This window comes from Pteropus alecto, unplaced genomic scaffold (assembly GCF_000325575.1).
Source record: "Pteropus alecto unplaced genomic scaffold, ASM32557v1 scaffold312, whole genome shotgun sequence".
NCBI lineage: Eukaryota > Metazoa > Chordata > Mammalia > Chiroptera > Pteropodidae > Pteropus > Pteropus alecto.
Genome location: NW_006433948.1, coordinates 3,033,641 through 3,053,154, shown reverse-complemented (window position 1 = coordinate 3,053,154; position 19,514 = coordinate 3,033,641). Strand labels below are relative to the sequence as shown.

Below are 19,514 nucleotides of genomic sequence, written 5' to 3'. Positions count from 1 at the left end.
AACAGAAAGGACAGCAGCTCAAACTGAACACCAACTCCGGCCTAGGCGAGATTTACCCATATCCTCCCCTCGAAACGATGCAGTGGTTCCCATCCGCCACAGAAAAAATGCTGCTTTTTACCTGGATGATATTCCCTCCAAAGGTGCCTCGAAGACCCTGTTGCTTAGGGTAGTAATATTCATCATTGGACAGATTCCACGGATCTTTCACTTCTGGCTGAGACATATTCTGATGACAGATCACCAAATAAACCTCAGTCAGACTCCCCTTCTCCATGACCTTTGTTCTTCAAAACACCAAGCCCCTCTGCCCTTCGCAAACCTGTTGCGGTTCCTCCTTGATGACTCCTGTTTTCCCTAAGAGAATTCGACTCTTCTTCAGAGACGATTCCTTTTTACTCTCCTTGGAGGGGGAGTTGGAGGTGGCCTCTTCCTTCTCATCAGGAATTTCTGAGGATGAAACAAGTCGCTCTGGAGTTGCTATTCCCGAAGAGTCGCCTTGCCCACTGGTAGTGCTGCAGTTCCAAGCCAGATCTCGCATTCCATCCCAGACCGCCTCCACTTCGGGAGTCACTCTCACCAGACTATACTCCCAACATCTCAAAGGCACGACTTTCCAATATTCTCGCATTATGACTTTTCCCTAAACAATACATGAATATGGGAGACTGACCACCAACTTTGCTCTCAAACTGCTACCTAGAAGCTTCTAGTCTTGACCTTCCCAACCCTTCTGAGTCCTTCGTGCTCCCTCATGTTAGCAGGAAGCTAACTGGCAGTTACGAAGAAGCAACACTGGCCCTGCCAGCATCATACCCAAAATGAGGTTCTCGTCATTAGGGTCAAGTGTCAAAACGGGAGGCTCCAGCAGCCGGGGCATGGCCTGAGCGTCCCAAATGATGTTGTCCTCCCAGCGCCCATACACCAGCTCCTCATTGTCAATGGGGAAAATGGAGTACCAAGGCTTGTCGTCATCCAGGGTGGCTGTAAAACCTGGTCAAAACGGAAGGAAGAAACAGTAACAGACTTAACACTTATGATTCTAGCAGAGGGAAAAGAGCAAATGTTTGTAGCATTACTCATGTGACTGAAGGAGTATTTCTCACTTTAATAAAGTGTAGACAAATATGTTTGTTGCAGTATTTTTGGTAATAGTCAAAATATGGATGACCAAATGTTTAATAAGGGACTGGTAAAATAAATTATGGCAATAAATGATATGGCAAAATATGCTAACAGTAAAACAGATTATATTAAAAATACAATAATTATTCATAAATTATGAAAACTTTCATGTAAGAATACTATGCAGCCAATAAAGTGTTTAGGAAAAAAGGAAAGGAAAAAAATCTATTCCTTAGATTTAAAAATAAATTTTTTTTTCCCTCTGAATTGTAAAAGTAATCCAGGTGAACTGAGAAAAATTTGGAAAATAGAGAAAGGTATAAAGAAAAGTTGTTTGTGATCTTACAAACCAGAAATAACCACTGTGAACCCCACAGTGTATTTTCTTTTGGTCTGCTTTCTATGTTTATATAATGTGCTTTTTTGCTTTTTTTCACTTACACAAACAGGATATTAAATATGCCACTTCGTATCCTTTTTTCTATTTAAAACGAGCTGTGTCATTAGACTTTTAAGAACTTTGAATGACACAAAATATTTATGCTAAAAGCACAGTACACAAAACTGTACCTACAGCAATGAACTCACCCACATACACACGCAGAAAACAAAAAAATCAAAGACAAAATACACCATAAAGTTAATAAGTGATAATCTCTGTAAAGGATTACTAGTGATTTCTGACACTACTGCATTTTCAAAGTTTTCTCCACAGCATACCGAAAGTTTTTTGCATATCTAAGGAGAGAAAAAGCAAATTCTAGAATGATAAAGAAAAGGGCTTCAGAAACAAAAGCAGACTCTAAAGCGTTGTTAGACCTCAGAAAGATCTTTGACTTCAGAGTAGTTTTCCCATTTTTCTAATGAGAAACCAGAGTCCCATTCTAGCTTACTAAGAGTGTAAAAAAATTATTACAGCCTAGAATCACAGGACTCAGGCTCCAAACGTTTCACTGTCCCTCAGCAGCAGCAAAGATCGCAGCTATGCCCACCTAGGGTGACAGAGACGAAGGGCAGTGTGTCGGGCACAGCCCGCCCAGCAGCATACCTTGCTGAACGTTGTAAGCCATGGCGTTCCTCGTCATGCTGGAAGGAAGCCAGCCCGCCAGGCTTGCACGCTGAGGTTTTGTCCCTTTGTGTTTGACATCCTCCCCATCCCAGATGATGTCATCCTCCCAATGCAGCTGTGTCACCATCAGGAAGTTTTCATCAGCCAGAAGGTCAGTGCCACTGCTGTCCTCAAGTGTCCTACAGTCCTGCAGAAGGGAAGGAGCAGCAAGTCCTTCAGTGGTCACTGGTCAAAGTTCCCACTCCGAATCCCACATCAGATGCTTCATGTGTGGTCCCTGGCTTGAGAGAAGAATCTGATCATGGAGGAATGTCTGCCTCCTCCTCCTCCTAGTCGAGCACAGCACTCACTTCACAAACAGAACCCTTGCAGCGGGGCCAGTTGCCAGGGTGACATCCCACACCAAACAAAAGGCTTAGACGCCTAAATCTCCCACCTAAGAAACCCTATGCGGTATCTCCCCAACTGAAAAGTCAAGTAAAACTGATGTGGCCCTGGGCACACTGACTCCTCTCACCAATGTGGCTTACCTCCGTCATTCTACATTTTGTCACAGGTTCGTGTTCCATCTTTCGCAGTTTGAAGCCATAGTCAAACCCACTGCCATCTTCAGGGACACCCAGCATATCATACCACAGTCGGGCAGGCCCATAACGCCACTCTGCCACTCTCGGTTTGGTATCTGTCACTTTATCTATATCTCCAGTTGATTGGGAAAACTTGGACTCCACGGGAGCCATCATTGTGATCTGTAACAGAACAATGCAGGAGGAGAGGAGGATTTCTCCGATCCCAGATGGGAGTTAACAGGCAGGCGGGGGACTCAGAGGAGCCACGAGGATGCTTCCTGAACAGGACTGGGGTCAGAACACGAACCGCGACAGTATCTCAGGGCACGCCCCGCCTATCACCCAAACTTTCCTATTCACCAGTGGGGATATTACTGTAATCTGCCTCCCCCAATCCTCGTCTACTACAATAAAGAAGGGACAGCCACTGCGACTGGACTCATGAGTACTCATAGTCAACACAGGATTCTGCCTGCTAAGGTGATGTTTCCAGTTCAGACAAACTGGAGGGCACTGATCTGTTCCCCTTGTAGCTCCTAACCCCAGGCCTCTACTTTGCCTACTTCGTCATCGGAGAGACACTGCTCTGGAGGCGGTGGCGGAGCGTAGTCGTAGTTCCACAACGACTTCTGGCTGACTTCTGACTCCACTGAGCACTCCGCCTCCTGGATCTGCTCTTCCTGTATCAGCTCGCGGTGCTTTTTTTTCCTCTTTCTCCGAGCGCTCCGCCAAACGGATGGGACGTTCTTCCCTGGTCCAAAAAGACGTAGGAAGCGCAACACCTAGAACGCAAACGTATTACTATGTCAGAGTCAACGTCAGCTAGAAACGCAGGAGCATCTGGAAACTCCCACCACGGGACTACCCAACTGTCAGGGAGGGACCAAAAAGCGCTGAACTCATAAAAAAAAATCCTATTCACGACATGCATCCAAAGAGCAAAGTGTCCCTTAATAATCTGGACTAGGTTCAAGACAACACTAATGGGAACTACATAAATCCCATGTACTACAATGTATACAACTTAAGAAAAAAAGATGTGGCACAACGTCGCTGAATAAGGAAACCTTTAGGTCTTATCCATTATACGTGAGGCATCATAACAACAGAACTCAGTATTCAGAAGAGGTCAGTGGTTTGCAATGTGGGTATTCTCCACAGAAAGTACCTTCCCAGGCCGAAACTCCGGGAAAAGTTCCGTGACGCTCGGCAACAGCTTGGTGGCATCGTGCTGCATAATCCCAGCCAGTGGTAGGGTCAGCTTTCCGTCCTCGGATTCTGTCTGTGTTGCTTCCTGAGGTCCCATCTCAGATTCTGAGTCAGAGGAACTACTGAAGTCCACTTTCTCTGAGGCCAAAGAGGAAGGGGCAATGATGGAGGGCAAGATGATGCCTTCTCCATCCTCAGACACTGCAACAAGGAAGAGAAAGCCTTTTGGCATGTAACTGTGAGCATTTTTCCTCAAATTCAGCCAACACCCATTCCAGGCGATGTGCATGGCTCAGTGGCAGGGGATATAGTTCCAAGCACCCAGATTACTAGTAGTATGCACCCCAGAGAACTCATTCAAACTCAGTATCTCCCACCATCCCCAACTCACCTTGCACCTGGTACCCTAGGGTTGTGATGAGAGAAAACAGAGACTATTACTACATTTACTAATTTCTGTAAGTTTGCCAACTTAAAGGAATGTGAGCAAAATTATATAACGCTTTTATACCAGTCAGGCCTTACCATGTCCAGTTCATAAGCTGGAGAATTTTTTACCCCGCAAGATAACAATGAAGTTACTTAGCATGAAATAAGATCAATGACATGAAGTTAACTGATGCTATTTAGCCTGCAGACTAAAAGGGAAATGACTTAAAGTTCTAATAGGAGGAATTTGGGTTAACGTAAGCCTCAAAAGACAGAAGGATCAGACACTGCTCTTCCCCAGTCTTCTAGCCTAGGACAGGGTTACTACTGTCACAGACACAGGAAGAGGTGAGATGACCACTGAAGACCCTGCTTTTGAAATCTCTGAATCTGGTAGTTGGCTCTTATATACATTCTAGGGTGTCCTCCCTATTTAATCATTTCTTTTGAAGAGAATCATCGAAACAGGTAGCTTCCAAATACCAGTATGCAGAAATTACTTGGGGAATGCTATGAAATTCTTGGGGGGGGGGGGTCTACCCCAGATCTTCTGAATCAGATCTTCCAGAGGTGAGAGTCAGGAATCTGTACTTTTTTAAACACTTGACGTGATTCTGATGGGCAGCCAGATTTGAGAACCACTGACCTAAACTTTTTATTGAGTGCATACTAAAATACTGTTGCCAAATGTTTTAAAAGTAAACCTTCTCGTTAATATGGAAATTTCAAAACTGTATGAATCACTGGAAATTGTATCCTTCCCCTGTGTGCCTGCCAAAAGCCTGGACTGAGGAATGGAACTTGCTCCTTAGACAAAAGTAGCCAGTCTCTGCTTACCACCGGTAAGAGCATCCTGGTCCTTATCCTTCTTTAATGGTCCTGGGGGTGGAGGTGGAGGAGGCATCAACTTGCAATCAATGTCTTCACAATCAGCATCATAGTCGTCGTCGTCGTAATCTAATAAAACCAAGAAGGTGATCGCCTCAATATCCAGAATGCCGCAAAACAGCCTTGAGCACCCTTGTCACTCAAGAATTTAAAGCACCACATGAAGCACTATATTCAGATCCCTTAAGAACACACAGGAGACGCAGCTTGTCTTCAGAAAGAGATGACATCACAATACTGCCAAACGCTGTTAACACCATGTATACCTCATAAAGGAATTTAGGGCAATCCCAAGAACTGTTTAAAACCTTTGCTCCTTCTCCTGATCAAATCCTGTTTTACTTTTTATTTTCACCCTGTTCAATCTCATAATTGAATTTAACATTCTTCTTACAGTCAGTTTCCTTTAAGATCGGACTTTCTTCTGACCTCCCGAGTCTTGAACACATTTTTCTGTCTACCTTCTGCAGCTGGTTATTCTTTTCACTGCCCTTTAACCACTGGCATCGCTCAATACTTGGTCCTGAACACTCCGCTTTTACTCCTCTACACACTTTTCATTCCCTTTTCTCAAAAAGCACCTTTATCCAGATTTAACCCAAATGTGTAGGTCTGGCTCTGACTTAGCCCCTCTACAACTACAATGCACATTCTGCTGCCTAAAGAACCTTCCCACTCAGATATTCAACAGCTGCACCTCGCAGCACACTGACTAACCGTCCCCTCTTCTAAATTCCTTTTTGTTACTATTAATACCATCTCATCCTCATTTTCCCACCTTATGACTTTAGTCTCCTGTCTCCTTCATCGATTGCCCCAACACATCTTTCCAATCGATCGGTAATAGTCATCATTATAACAACTTCCACTTGTGGAGTTCCCACTACGTGCCAAGTATTTGTAGCTATTTTACCTATGATCCTCCCAATAATATTGCAATGCAAGAATTACTCTGACATATAGAAGTTAAGCAACTTATTCGGCGTCATACAATTTTAAGCGACAAAGTCACAACCCAAGCCTGGTTTAACAACAAAGCCTGTCCTCTTTCTAGCACACTTCCTACTCACTGAGTCTTATTGATGTTTTATCAGCAATTCTCAAGTTTGACCCTGCCTGTCGTTGCCCACTAACGCCCTACTCTAGACCTTGATAACTTTACATCTAGCCCACGAGAACGGTCTCCAAGTAACTCTGCCCCTTTACTTTTTCTAATCCAAACCCCAAAGCACCAAGCAGCACTTCTCGTTTTCATTTAGGAAGGAAAGGCAACTAAGGTTAACAAAGACCTACCAGGACACTGTGCTACGCAGGTGCTTTAATGCCACATGAACCCACAAAAGCCCTATTAATCAAGTAGACATTATCGCCTTTATTGCAGACAAGAAAACTGAGCATTACAAATAAGAAATCCAAACCTTCCAATGTCAAACTAAATATGGAGTTGGGATTTGAACCTATGACATTCCGACTCCAAAGTCCATTTTCTTTCCATTATACCACTCTGCCTCTTACTTAACAACCTACGTTGGTTTACAACCTTTTATGGCATCAAATCCCAAGTAATGCATAAAGATGCTGTCAAATTGTTCTATTCTTGGTTCTTGCTAATTTTGGCAGCATATTTTCCACTCCTTTCAAGAAAATCTGGTCAATTCCCCCCACACTACTTGCTTATTTCTATCTTCAAAACTTTAGACAAGCCATGTTTCCAAACCAAAATGCCCTGCTGCTGCTTCATCAAATCTTGTCTTTCAAAATTTTGCTTAAAATTCACCTCCATGAAGCCTTTTCTAATGACCTTAATCCACTTCCAATTATTCCAAAGAAGCACACTTAGAAACCAAGCTATGTGAAGGGACCAATGTCAGGGAAGGAGGAAGTTAAGGGCATCAATGAAGGCACCATCAGAGAACAAGGGAACTTAGAAAAGAACATCCCAGAGCACTGAGACTCTATCAAATGCAGCATCCTCCCTCTCTAGGTCAGCTCATAAAACCCTCGCCTATCCTTTACCATCCGTAGCCAAGATAATAAAACCAAACCCTAAAAATCAGAGCTGCTACCACCTTCCCTTTACCCTAACTCAAGGTACTCAAAAATGAGTTATGCTATTGGACTTAACTATTCTGGCAGCCCCTCAAAACTGAACATAACACTCCATATAGAAACATGAGCTTGTAACTGGTTTATGCTCTCTCATGACACTTAATGACGCTTTGCATTAACTTATCCCAGCTTCCTCGAATGTAACAATATCCCCGAAAGTTAAGGCCTATATATTCTACCTTTTTCTAGGTCGCTTCTTATGTATGTGGCGCACTTATTTCTCTATATAAGCAGCACTCAAATCCATTAACAGACCCTGAAGAAACTAAGTTCAAGTATCTACCAAGGTTTTATCTACATTCCTCAGCACCCTGAAATCTAATTCAAAGAGGTGAGCAATGAATAAACAATGAGCAACTTCACATAAAAGTTTCAAGCAATGAGAAGCAGCATAGAGCAGTGGAAAGAATAAACTGTGACCAGTAGCTCTAAGTTCTAGACCACGGAACTGAGCTTCTCAAAATCAGAAAATGGATTTTATTACCTTCATATCATACTACCACATATTATGCCATATAACACATACTCAATCCATGTCTAAAAAACTGAGTTGTTGAATGAGTCAAGGTCTGCCACCAGTTAACTATAGAACTTTTAATAAAGTTCCACATTTTATTAAAGTTCTCTAAAGTTCAAGTTTTCCTTACCAATGATGAAATTAAGTTAAGAATATATAATCAGAGACCCCTTCCAACTCTGACGTTGATTCTATAATGCAGCACTTTGTATCAGGGAGAAAAAACCTGTGTTGTGAGCAAGCACTAAGCGCATCGTGTCAGCACATAGGTGGCAAGTGATTAACAAAAGTTGAGCCAATAAGTATGTATACTCTTTTACATATGACTGTACACTGAACCTTTCTTAAACTACCAATTCCTTGAGGCCAAAGACAGAGTTTAAAAAGCATCTAAAACAATGCCATGAAGCCCGTAGCTACTCAAATACCAGGTGGATGAGGAGGAAAGCATTATCATCCTTACCTGGCATTCTTCAAGAATTTAGGAATAACCAGTATGAGAAATGGTGACACTTCCCCAGGACACAGAAGAGGACAGCAGCTCTTAGAACTGAGCTGACAAAGGGAGAGAAGCAGAGCAAAGGCACAGAGAACAGGAACAATGGCAGAAAGCATGCAGAAAAACAAACCGGACCGAACGGCAAGAAAATACACCGGAAATGGTGCCGATGACACCAAAGAATCACCTGAATGGCAAATGGGCTGCAAGCTCCCCATTGTCTGTTGATATCTTCGACTTTCATCTTCTGCTACTTCATTGATGTCTGAATAATCCACAGCATCCTCTGTACTCCTGATCCAGCCTATAAAAAAAAAGGGGGGTAAATTTCAACAAAGAGCAAGTAACTCTCACTGCCTCCGGTAATTCCCATTGAAAAGGACAGGGACAGTAAGTGGCTAGCCTCCTCCCCAACTTTGCACCCCAAGACCCAGACTTCACCTTCATCATTTACCAGAGCACCGTCAGTCCCAGTCAATTCTTCATTTGCTGTGAGTTCAGTGATCAGGCTGCCCAGGCCCAAAGCCCCCAAGCCTGCCAAGTGCTTCTTACACTCCTGAAAAAAGGGACAGCACCAGAGTCAAAGACAGCAGCTAAACCTCGGCTTCCCATACAAGGCTTACTTTCCTGGTCCACAAAGCTATGCCTATGAAAAAAAACTGCTGCAGCGTGCTAAAAGCATCCTCACACTCAAGACTGTGAAGCTTCCAGTAAACTCCCTCCATCAGAGCTTTATCAACACATAACGTCCAATTCTGTCGCTATACTTCATAAAGTGGTGTAAGGTTATGCAAAGATCCACCACGGACACCAAATAAATAATGGAACGGTAGTTCCCCTGAATAAAGGGTACGGCAGCTGAGGTCGCTTTGGATTTAAAGGCAAGAACTTTGCCGCTAACTCGTGTGTGCTGCGGGGGAGAAAGGAGAGGTATTTTCTCCTTGAGAAAACGAACCTAAAAGAAAGTTGGGCACGGGACACGGTGTCACGAATGTCGATGGACAGCGGGAAAGCTACCTAAGAAGTGCAAGGTGCCCGAAGGCCTGGCCCCGACGGTTTGATCGGTCACTGTTCTAAGAACCGGCGCTTGCACATGAATTGCCGCAGGTCCTGTCCCCTCTTCTTGCTAGCGGCGATGTCAGAAACTCAGTTTCCAGAATCGCCAAGAAGCTTCTCATGGCAACGGTTTGAAAGCAACCGCACCAGCCTGATCAGCAAGGAGGTATCTGCCCGGATCGGCGGCCCTGACCTCCCGGGGCTCACCCGCTGCTCCCTCTGCTCCGCAACCTCGCCCAGAACGGAGCCCCTCACTCTTCGTTACGGCCCCCACGATACACTAGGGTGGCATCCACTGGCCGTTCCCTCCTCTCTTATGCCCACTGCACCCTCTCTTCTCGGACCCTCTACTGTCCTCCACCTACTCTCCCTAGTAGCACCAACCGCTTACATCATCCAAGACGCTTTCCCCCTCCAGCTGCCCCGCTCCATTGATGTTGCCGAAAAGGAAACCGGTTAAAGAAAACGGGCCGCCTCCACCCGAATCTTCGTCGCTGTCGGTGTCTGACATGATGGCGGCCGCCTTGCCGCCAGCGGACGCGGGAAGCCACAAATCCAAACCGGACCCCATAGACCGGAAGTGAAAACTCTTGTCGCACAGTAGTGACTCACAGTACCCCTTGACCTTACCGTTTCTTACCGGAAACGGAATAAGGAAAGCACCCGGAAGGGCCGGCCGTCCTCCGAGAAAGTAGAATCGGTGTTACTACTTTACTATCAGCTTCCGATTGGACCGCACGCGATCGGGAGGCGGGGCATCTGGATCGCGATTGGTCAGAGGAAATGTTCGGTCCCGCCCCCTCCCGCTCGCTCGCGCCTGAGCACGAGCATTCTCATTGCACCGGACCTTCCGCCAACCGCCGGGAACGGTCCGGGTAACGTCGTTTAACGACCTGATGGCCGCGAGTCACCACACTGTGGTGCGCGGGACAGTAGAATCGAACCTTCGCTGCTGTCCTGTGTCCCCTCTGCTCCCTTCCGTTCCAAAGACAAACAAACCGTAAATTGCACTGTGCCAGAGGTACCTGTGTGACTTAGCTGTTTTGAGTTGACGTTTTCCCACACAAATAGATTTCCCCCTCCGTTTTATTTCCGGCAATGCGGAAGTAAAACATGGAGTAAAATGAACAGCCGACCCTTCACCTAGGTTCACATTTGTTTACGTTTTGCCAGCTCGTTTCTGTCTCGTTTGAAAGTGGGTTACAGATATCGTGAATCTTCGCCCCGAAAATAAGACATTTTTCTACACGACCATGACACTATTATCACATCTTTAAAAAGCAACATTGCTCCAGTGCCGTTTAACATAAAATGCGTATTTATAGCTCCCCAATTGTCCTAATCGGAGCATTTTACATTTCGATCCAGCATCCTCTCAAGGTTCGTGCATTGCACTTGGTTACCTCCCCTTAGTCTCTTATTGCAGAATCGACCAGCCTTTTTCTTTGCATCGCATGAGAGTACATTGTTGGAAGAATCCAGGCGAGTTGTCTGTCTGGAATATGCTCCATATGCTAAAATCGTCTGATGGCTTCTCCAAATCGATTCAGGTTACCAGAAGGCACAATGTCAGGTTCTCCCAATACTGGCGATGCTCAATTTCAACGTTTCAAAAAATGACCATCAGATCTCTCCATTGCAAAGGCGTGTTTTTCCTTTTGTAATCTGTCAATAATCTATGGGATGATACTTAGAGAGTATGTGAATATTCTGTTTACTGTGACCCTTAAATCCCAAGGGTTTTAGCATCCATTGATGATCTTCACCTGAATCAGTTATATTAGGAGAGTGCAAATTTAAGATTTAGAAAAAATTAAGATTTAGAAAAATCTTAAATTCTAAATTTAAGATTTAGAAAAATCTTAAATTCCTTCTACATTTATTAACTGGACTTATTCAATAAAGAATTTCCCCTTTTGTTACCTCTGTGGTCACATTGACCTCACAGATTGCAAGGACCTTGTCAGGTATGACGGAACCCACGTGTGCCATCCTGTATCTATATTCATCCTGTATCTTATATCCAGCACTCCGGTGCTCTGGCTACATGGAGTAGGTTGAGTCCTTCTCTGACGATCTTTCCTATGTCTAAGGACAATTTTTTTTTTTTTTTTAGGTGAGGCAAGGTCACATTGACCTCACAGATTGCAAGGACCTTGTCAGCTTACAATGCCTTATTTTTTAGGCCTAGAGCACCTGGTCTTCCTAGGTGGTCTCCCATCTAAGTACTAAACTAACCAGGCCCGCCCCTGCTTAGCTTCCGAGATCAGACGGGATCGGGCTTGTTCAGGCCATAGACTCTGTTGACGCATTTTTAATATTATGAGCTAGCACCGTCATTATCCTTTTTGATAAACTGTCCCAAGTTTGTCCAGTGGGAACCACTTCACTTCAGCTCCTGTATCCTTTCCATAGGACCCATTAATCTTTGAGCACTTCCCTTGCTTTTTGGCACAAGGTGCTCTGGGTTTACTCTTTTCATTCCCCGTCCCGGACCTGATATAAGCCATTTCTCCAAGCAGTCCTGTTTTTGTTTTTGTTTTTGTTTTTTAGTGGGGAATGGTGTTTAGAAACTGGGACATCTTTGTATGCCCTTTCAGTGGAGAGAGCTACATACATACATACATACATACATAGTTTATATTAATATCTCCCATTCAAATCCAATACCAGAGTTCTCCCTCACTTTTCCCTATTTCATATTTGCATCTTGCTTTTCTTACAATAAAAACCTGCTTTCCAACAGCAATATATTTATTCTTCAAAATTACAAGACCAATATCACTACCAACAACAAACCCAAGTTCAGAAGTTCTTTGCAGTTTTCTGTCCTTGGAATATACCCTACTGAGGATATACTGAAAATTACTCAAATCATTTTTTTCCTCTGTGCCATTCTCTTTGCATTCAACTTTGGATTTGTTTTTTATTATCCTTTATATATGATTTTATTTTTAAACTATGTAAACCTTTACATGGTCAAAACTATATAAAAAGCTATTCCCAGAAAAATCTCACTGCCATGCCCTCTACCCTATTCCCACCTACTCCCTGTAAGTAACCATTTGCCTTCATTTCTATTTATCCTTTCGGTGTTTATTATTACTTTTTATTGAGGTATTATTGACATATAACAGTTTCAGGTGTACAACATAATGATTCGATATTTGTGCTGTCTGTGTTTCGTTGTGCAAAAGTGAGCAAATGAGTGTATGTGTTCTTATTTCTCCTTTTTCATTACATGAAAGGTAGCATACTATAGTTACTCTTTTCTCCTTGCTTCTTTTCACGTAATAACGTAGCCTAGAAATCACACGGTACCACTTCGTAGTGCTCTTCCTCATTCTTTTTTATGGCTGCTTAGTACCCTATCGCATGGCTGTCCAATGGACTGCTTTAAGAGTAGTTATATCTCTAGGCCAGATAAAGTTCTGCCAAAACCTGCACAGTAGCTGAAATGCTGCACTTCAGTAATGAAAAGTTAGTAGAATACCATTGCTATATTAATATTTAAGACAAAAAAAAACAGGATCGAATGTTTTTGAATGCACCTTGTACTGCCTCTTGGATGCTGTGCTTGAGGAAAAGCAGATTCAATGAGAGGTAGATGGAGGCCTGTAGAATGCGGAAGGGGACTTAAGACACTATAAATATTGAAGATGCCATTCCTGACTCGAATTGTGCTTTTGCATAGATTTACCATATGACCCAGCGGTTCCACTCCTAAGTATGTACCCAAGAGAACTGAAAACACGTCAACACAAAACCTTGTCCATGGAGGCTCACAGCAGCGTCATTCACAATAGCCAAAAAGTAGAAACAAACCAATGTCCCTCATCTATGAGTGGATAAAATATGGTGGAATATTATCGAGCAATAAAAAGAAATGAAGTACCCATATGTGCTACAAAATGGATGAACCTTGAAAACATTACGCTAGATGAAGGAAGCGAGTCCCTCACCCAAATGACCACCTATTGTGTGATTTCATTTATGTAAAATGTTCAGAAAAGAAAAATGGTTGCCTAGGACTGGGGGGCAGGGATTAAGTGCACGAAAGGTCTCTTTGGGGTGATGGAAATGTTCTGAAACTAGATTTTGGTGATGGTCGCATGACTCAATAAATTTACTAAGAAATCATTGAGTTGTATACTTGAAATGGGTGAATTTTATGGTGTGTAAATTATACCGCAATGAAGCTATTTAGAAAACAAAACATGGTTTTCCTCTTCCTTACTAGTGCTCTCGCCAGCGCTATATAAATTACCAGCCAGGATTTAGTTCATTTTTATAACAAACAGGAAGGACAGCGTTGTCCTGAGATAATTGGGAGAGGTAAAGGACAGCCCCAGCCCCTAGAACAGTAATGCCTGTAACACAGTAGGAGCTTGATAATTGTTTACCAAATGTAGTGTAATAAAAGAAAAATCCCCTACAGGAAACTAACTGGTCTGTCATTAGCGAAAACTAGGAAATGTAGCTAAATTCTGGAGATGAACAGCTGGGGCAGAGGGTGAGGGAGCGGGACAGGACCTAGAGAATGAGAGTTAGCAGGGCAGACAGGTCCCTATTCTAATCGTCCGATCAGAAAAGTACGTAGTTACACACAGATACAGTGTTCAGTATGACAGTTACACTCATTCTATCCTTTGCAAGTTGAAAAGCATTTAGAAACCACTCAAAACAAAGAGGGGGGTGAGGAATTTCTTCGATTTCTTAGAAAGCAACAGGCCCAGCAAAGTCAGAAAAGTTTATTACCATTCATTATGAATAAGTTAAAAGTGATACTAGCATGTTAGTCTTCATACAAATTCCTTTCAAGTATAAAAATCAAGATGTCAGTGTATGCTTAGGACCATCAAATCAGCCCAATACAAAACCACTCTCTCAGGCCTGTGGATCACACCCACATTTAGTAGAGGACACAGGTTTCCCCAAACCAAACCTAGGCTTACATTTGGGACTTTGCCAGGCAAAGGGGAGCAGGAGGCACTATTAAAAGCCACTTAAAAGATTTTCAGTGGCTAAATAGAAAGTTCCCAGAGACATAGGTGACAGGCACGTTTCCGGCCCCGTTCAAACATGAAGTCCTGTAAGCAGCCCAGCAGCATCAGTCAGAACAACTTGAGACTGGAACACACTTGGGCGACAGTGCTTGCACTTGGCTGCCCGTGGGGCAACTCAGGGAGCCCGACCAAGGACAGAGGGCACGCAGACCCGCAGGCCAGCTGACACCAACGTCCCCACACTTCTCCAACAGCAGCCCCACTTTCCAAAGTGCTTCTGGGCCTCAGCTGAGGAGGGCCACCCTCACTCTCTTCCAGTTAACACTGCTCAAATAGAATCCCTGCCATCCCCCACCCCCACCCCCACCCAGGCGCCCCTGGGTCACACAGAGGAAAACAGACACAGTACACTGAAACTGAGAAGTCAGGTGCCACACAGTACTATGCGTCCCGGCTCCTCCACAGCTTTCGACAAATCAGCTGGTGTAGAAATAGACACCCACAGAGGACTGCGGAGAGTGGGGGGGTGCTGTGACGAAGGCTAAACAAAAGGAAATAATTCAGTCCCTGGCGAGCGAAAAAGGCAACCGGGGGAAAAGCGGGGTGAATAGACAGTTGACATAGCCTTTTAGCTTCCATCAGTACTTGACTCCTGCTTGACCACCAGGTTCCAGAATCTCCAAGAGTAGGCTTGCCGGATTTAGCAAATAAAAATACAGGCTGCCCCGTTAAATTTCAATTTCAGATAAACGGCAAATAACTTTTAAGTGTAAGTATGTCCCAAATATTGCATGGTGCATATTATACTAAAAAGTTATTTGTAAAAGATTCTTTTCTAAAATTTTAATTAAATTTATTGGAGGTAACAGTGGTTAGTAACACATAAGTTTCACGCGTACGAATTTATAATACGACATCTGCATACTCCAAAGTCTAGTTTCCTTCCGTCACATGTGATATTACTGTGTTTTATCTGGCAACCGTATGTGGGAGATTGTTAGTCTGAGGCTACTCTGATCACATCTTGTCACGGAGCCACAGCCAGACCATCACCGGGCAAAGCACAGACACTTCACCCGCCACAGGGGAAGGTTTGTGATCCATTTAGTTCCATTTCTCAATCTCTCAAAACTCCAGCGCTATTTTGGCAGGATGAGAGCATGTGTGCACGGTGGAGCTGTCAAGTGCTATCTGCCAGGTGAAGTAAGTTTTTCTTCCGTATCGAACAAAGAAGGTCGGAAATACAACCAGGGATGAGCAGCAGGCCCACTGGATACGGAATCTGACTCCTACTGGCCCACGGCAGGCTGAGCAACTCCAGCAAAGTCCTACAAGGGTGACAGCTCTGGGACCTGCGGTTCCGACACACTCCACCTCTCGGAGCAACTGAAAGACCTGAAAAGGCACCCAGGGCGGAACACAGGCAGGCACACGCACGCGCAGGCACACGCACGCGCAGATGTACAGAGGATGGAGGGACAGGAAGAGAGCAAGGCAGCCTTTACAGTGACTCAGAGGAACAGCGGCAGAAAAGTCTGAGGGAATGACGGAACTCCCTGACAGTGACTGGCAGGACATTTTGATTGGCTGGTTGGTTGGTTGATGTGAGAAGGTTAACCTTCAGTGGTATTTCCCTAAAACAAAAGGTGACAGAAAGAAAAAGGCCACACGGAAGCCTCAGAGAGACACAGCTTTTCAGAGGGGTTGTTAATTCCACCTCCCAGGCCCACAGTGCTGTCAGAATCTGACAGCTCCACCTAGGAATGCCAGGTGCTGTAGGCGCTAAAAAAAAAAAAATCTGACAGCGGTCTGACCATCGCATCCCACATCCGTGGCAGCAAGTGCCACACCCATCTCCAGAGGATGGGAGAATAACAGTAATAAGTCCGTGGTGATAAACGTTCCTTTCACGAGCGATATCAAAAAGAACAGGGCCACATTATGCTGTTTTTCATAACCTCCTCCATAGGAATTCCTACTTCCTACTAAGCCAGCATCTCTGAGACTGTTTTGAATAGCACCAAAAAAAAAAAAAAAAAAAAGTTCAGTGAAATAAGTTTGGGAAATATGGCATACTTATCAGAAATTATAAATTCCTGCAGTAGGAGGAACCTGTTCGGCTTTATTTAAATAGCTGGTCCCTGACTTATTTGACCACAGAGCCCTTTTAAGAAATAATCTATCTGCAAGCACCTCGCAAAACTCTGGAAAATGCTGCCTGACCAGTTTTGCAAAAATACCTCATCTCCAGAATGGGAGGAACGCTCCCATTAGCAACACCCCAAAATCACACATAAACTGGTTTCCAAAAATTAGTACATCAGAGAGTTTAAGGCAATTATTTGAAAACTGGAGAGCTTTGTCCTTCTGCGAGGCACTTGCTCAACGGTAAATATGGCCGAGAAATTCCACTTAAATGAAGACAAGCAAAAGCCTACGAACACTACGAGGCCGCTGTGTTTAGTTGTGGCCTGGCCAGGACAGGGAAGAACAGCACCTGGTGTGTCTCCTCTGAGCATTCTGACAGGAGACATACGCACTTAAACTTCCTCTGAAAGCTTCAGACCAAACTTCCAAGCAGCCATGTACAGACTAGCCTGTCTTCGTTCCCCCAAAAACCCAGGGACATGGAGCCTAGGGTTTCCCGAAGAGGCAAAATGGCTCATGCTGGCATCGTTAAATGCTGTCAAGGGACCCCCCTCCTTATTCTCCTCGGGTGCGGTCCCCAAGTAGCACCCCAAGAGCTATAAGAGGACACACTTCTTGGTGGTCTTCTTTGTGGCAGGGTAAAGCACAGCCCGGACAGCTTCCAAAAATACCTCGTGTACCCCATCCTGCATCAGGGCAGAACATTCCAGATACTTCACAGCCCCCACTTGCTTAGCCAGCGAAGTGCCCTGCTGAGGAGTTGTGGGCACTAGGCTCTGTTCCTTCAGCTTCCTCACCGTCTCAAGGTCACCCCGCAAGTCCCTCTTGGTGCCTACCAGCAGAACGGGTACATTGGGGCAATGATGGGAGACCTCTGGGTGCCACTTATGCCTCACGTTGGCATAAGAGGATGGGTTACCAATGGAAAAACAGATGACAAAGATATTGGTCTGGGGGTAGGAAAGCGTTCGCAGTCGGTCGTATTCCTCTTGGCCGGCTGTGTCCCACAGGTTCAGGCTGACGATCTGGCCGTCCACCGACGTCTGGGCGCTGTAGTTGTCAAAGACAGTGGGGATGTACTCCTCAGGAAAGGCGTTCGTCGTGTAACTGATGAGGAGGCAGGTTTTGCCGACAGCCCCATCCCCTACGACCACACATTTGATCGTCTGCATCCTTCGCTTGGAGTCCTGTGTACAAGACAGAGAGGAAGAACGTTCACGGCTGCCCGGTGACTTTAGGAAGCCTGGGCTGTCCGAACATGTCTCTCTCTCTCTCTGAGGAAGAGAAAGACGGGAGGCAGCCCCCCACAGCCCTGCCCTAACGGCACCGCGGGGGGAGGTTTGGAGTTCTTACCGTGGGCTGCTAGAGGGCAGGCTTCAGTAGGTCCCAAAAGCCGCCTGTGAAGTTGTGTGCGATCGCATATGTATGTGCTTAAGTGAATTTTTCTGGAAAGAAGATCCAAAGCTGTTATCAGATTCTCAAAAAGGGCTGTGAGCCCCCAAAGATTCAAAACCATTTGGAGACATAGGTATTTACGTCACACTGTGTCGTAAGATCTGGATATACCGTTATCAGAGGTGCTAAAATACGTGGTGACTCGTTTTAAAAATCGCTATAGAAAGGAGGTTCCCAGAGTTGAAACAAAAGAAGCGAGGCTCTCACAAGGTCTGCGGCGACAGCCTCAGCAAAGGATGCCCCCGATCCTGAAAATCAGCGACACCATAACTTTGGGGACAGAGGCTGGCCGGTGTGGCGCGGCCACATGGAGAGGTGGGCACGAGCCCAGGCTCGGAAGTTGGGCCGCCCAGAGCCAAACCCAGGCCTCTCTCCTCCTAAGCTTGGTGAACGTGGGCCAATTTTTAACCTGAGGCTTACGCGGAGGAACGCACGTGCAGTAATTATTAGTGCCACCACAGGAGGTGCTCATTAACTGTCAGAAGCTCCTAGGACTTCACGACCATTCTTCCTCTACTACTCTGCTGGGGAAGGCAAAAGGTCTGTCACGTGCATGAGACAAGCCGAGGGTCTCACCCCGTCCCGCCAAAGGTCAAAGGAGCACCATCCTCTCGTCCATTTCTTCGTGAATCAAGTATTTGGGAGTCAATGGCGCGGCCTTGATTATCTCCAAGAAGCACATTTACTGTGAGCTCGCATGTTTTTACCCCCATATTAATACCCCAGCAGTAGCCGGCCCTGTCGGGGCCTGAGAGCACTCCGATTTCTTTAGCTTCTTAACTACTGCTCTGATTTCAGACCCGATTCTTACAGCATTAACTTCTTCAAGTGTCAGAACATGGAGGAAAGGGGACAAACTGTAATGTGTATTGGATTATAGAAAAAAAATCTAGAATCAATTAGTTTCTCACTTTGGGAATTTGAGGGAACAGACACGTCCCCCATCCTGTCGTCGTATTAGCCAAGGCGTACATTAGGCCCTGTATCATACAGACAAAAACAAAACGACTCCTTTTGGGTCGGAGTAAAGAGAGCCGGCGGTCCACTAGGGGTCGCTCTCTTCCCATGCAGCCAGTTATGACAGGCCGGCCGTTCCACCCTGAAGCCTTGGACAGCGTGGGTCTCACGCCAAAAGTGCAGAGCATGATTCGGGACCAGCAGGCAACCACCCCAGGCAGTCACTGACCACCAGCTCTGGCTTCGTCCCTGTACGAACAGGCATAAGGGTCCAATAGACAAGGTCGGTGGAAACAGGACAGTTACCAGCACATTCCTTAAGAATAGCTCTCCTTAACTTTCCCAGGCTGGATTCACTTCTCTCTCCCTCGGATTCATGGAGCACTCGCTGCTGGTACAAACCACTTCCCCAGCCTCCTGTAGGTACCATCCCGTCTCCAGCATCTCAGCTCGAAGCGACAGCTTTCAGGACAATAGC

The 19,514-nt window shown here is 45.2% G+C and overlaps 2 protein-coding genes across 5 annotated transcripts in view; both read right to left on the bottom strand.

Moving 5' to 3' along the window:
* The window catches only part of TAF1 (TATA-box binding protein associated factor 1), a 58,915-nt gene extending 48,854 nt beyond the window's left edge, over nt 1-10,061 (bottom strand). The window contains exons 1-11 of one of the 2 annotated variants that reach the window (XM_006908541.3): nt 9,862-10,061; nt 8,856-8,970; nt 8,602-8,718; nt 5,239-5,358; nt 3,932-4,173; nt 3,327-3,545; nt 2,725-2,943; nt 2,174-2,381; nt 817-993; nt 323-450; nt 90-229 (exon numbers count right to left, since the gene is read on the bottom strand). In XM_006908541.3, the coding sequence (XP_006908603.1) occupies nt 90-229; nt 323-450; nt 817-993; nt 2,174-2,381; nt 2,725-2,943; nt 3,327-3,545; nt 3,932-4,173; nt 5,239-5,358; nt 8,602-8,718; nt 8,856-8,970; nt 9,862-10,041 (1,865 nt within the window). In that variant the 5' untranslated portion in view covers nt 10,042-10,061. The remainder of the gene's footprint in view (nt 1-89; nt 230-322; nt 451-816; nt 994-2,173; nt 2,382-2,724; nt 2,944-3,326; nt 3,546-3,931; nt 4,174-5,238; nt 5,359-8,601; nt 8,719-8,855; nt 8,971-9,861) is intronic. The other variant, XM_006908542.3, reaches the window with a different exon arrangement.
* Nucleotides 10,062-14,201: 4,140 nt separating this feature from the next.
* Nucleotides 14,202-19,514, bottom strand: part of LOC102890056 (rho-related GTP-binding protein RhoG) — a 7,783-nt gene continuing 2,470 nt past the window's right edge. For 2 of the 3 annotated variants that reach the window (XM_006908539.3, XM_025044451.1), the window contains exons 2-3: nt 17,978-18,069; nt 14,202-17,811 (exon numbers count right to left, since the gene is read on the bottom strand). In XM_006908539.3, coding sequence (XP_006908601.1) covers nt 17,221-17,796 — 576 coding nt within the window. In that variant the 5' untranslated portion in view covers nt 17,797-17,811; nt 17,978-18,069 and the 3' untranslated portion in view covers nt 14,202-17,220. The remainder of the gene's footprint in view (nt 17,812-17,977; nt 18,070-19,514) is intronic. The other variant, XM_006908540.3, reaches the window with a different exon arrangement.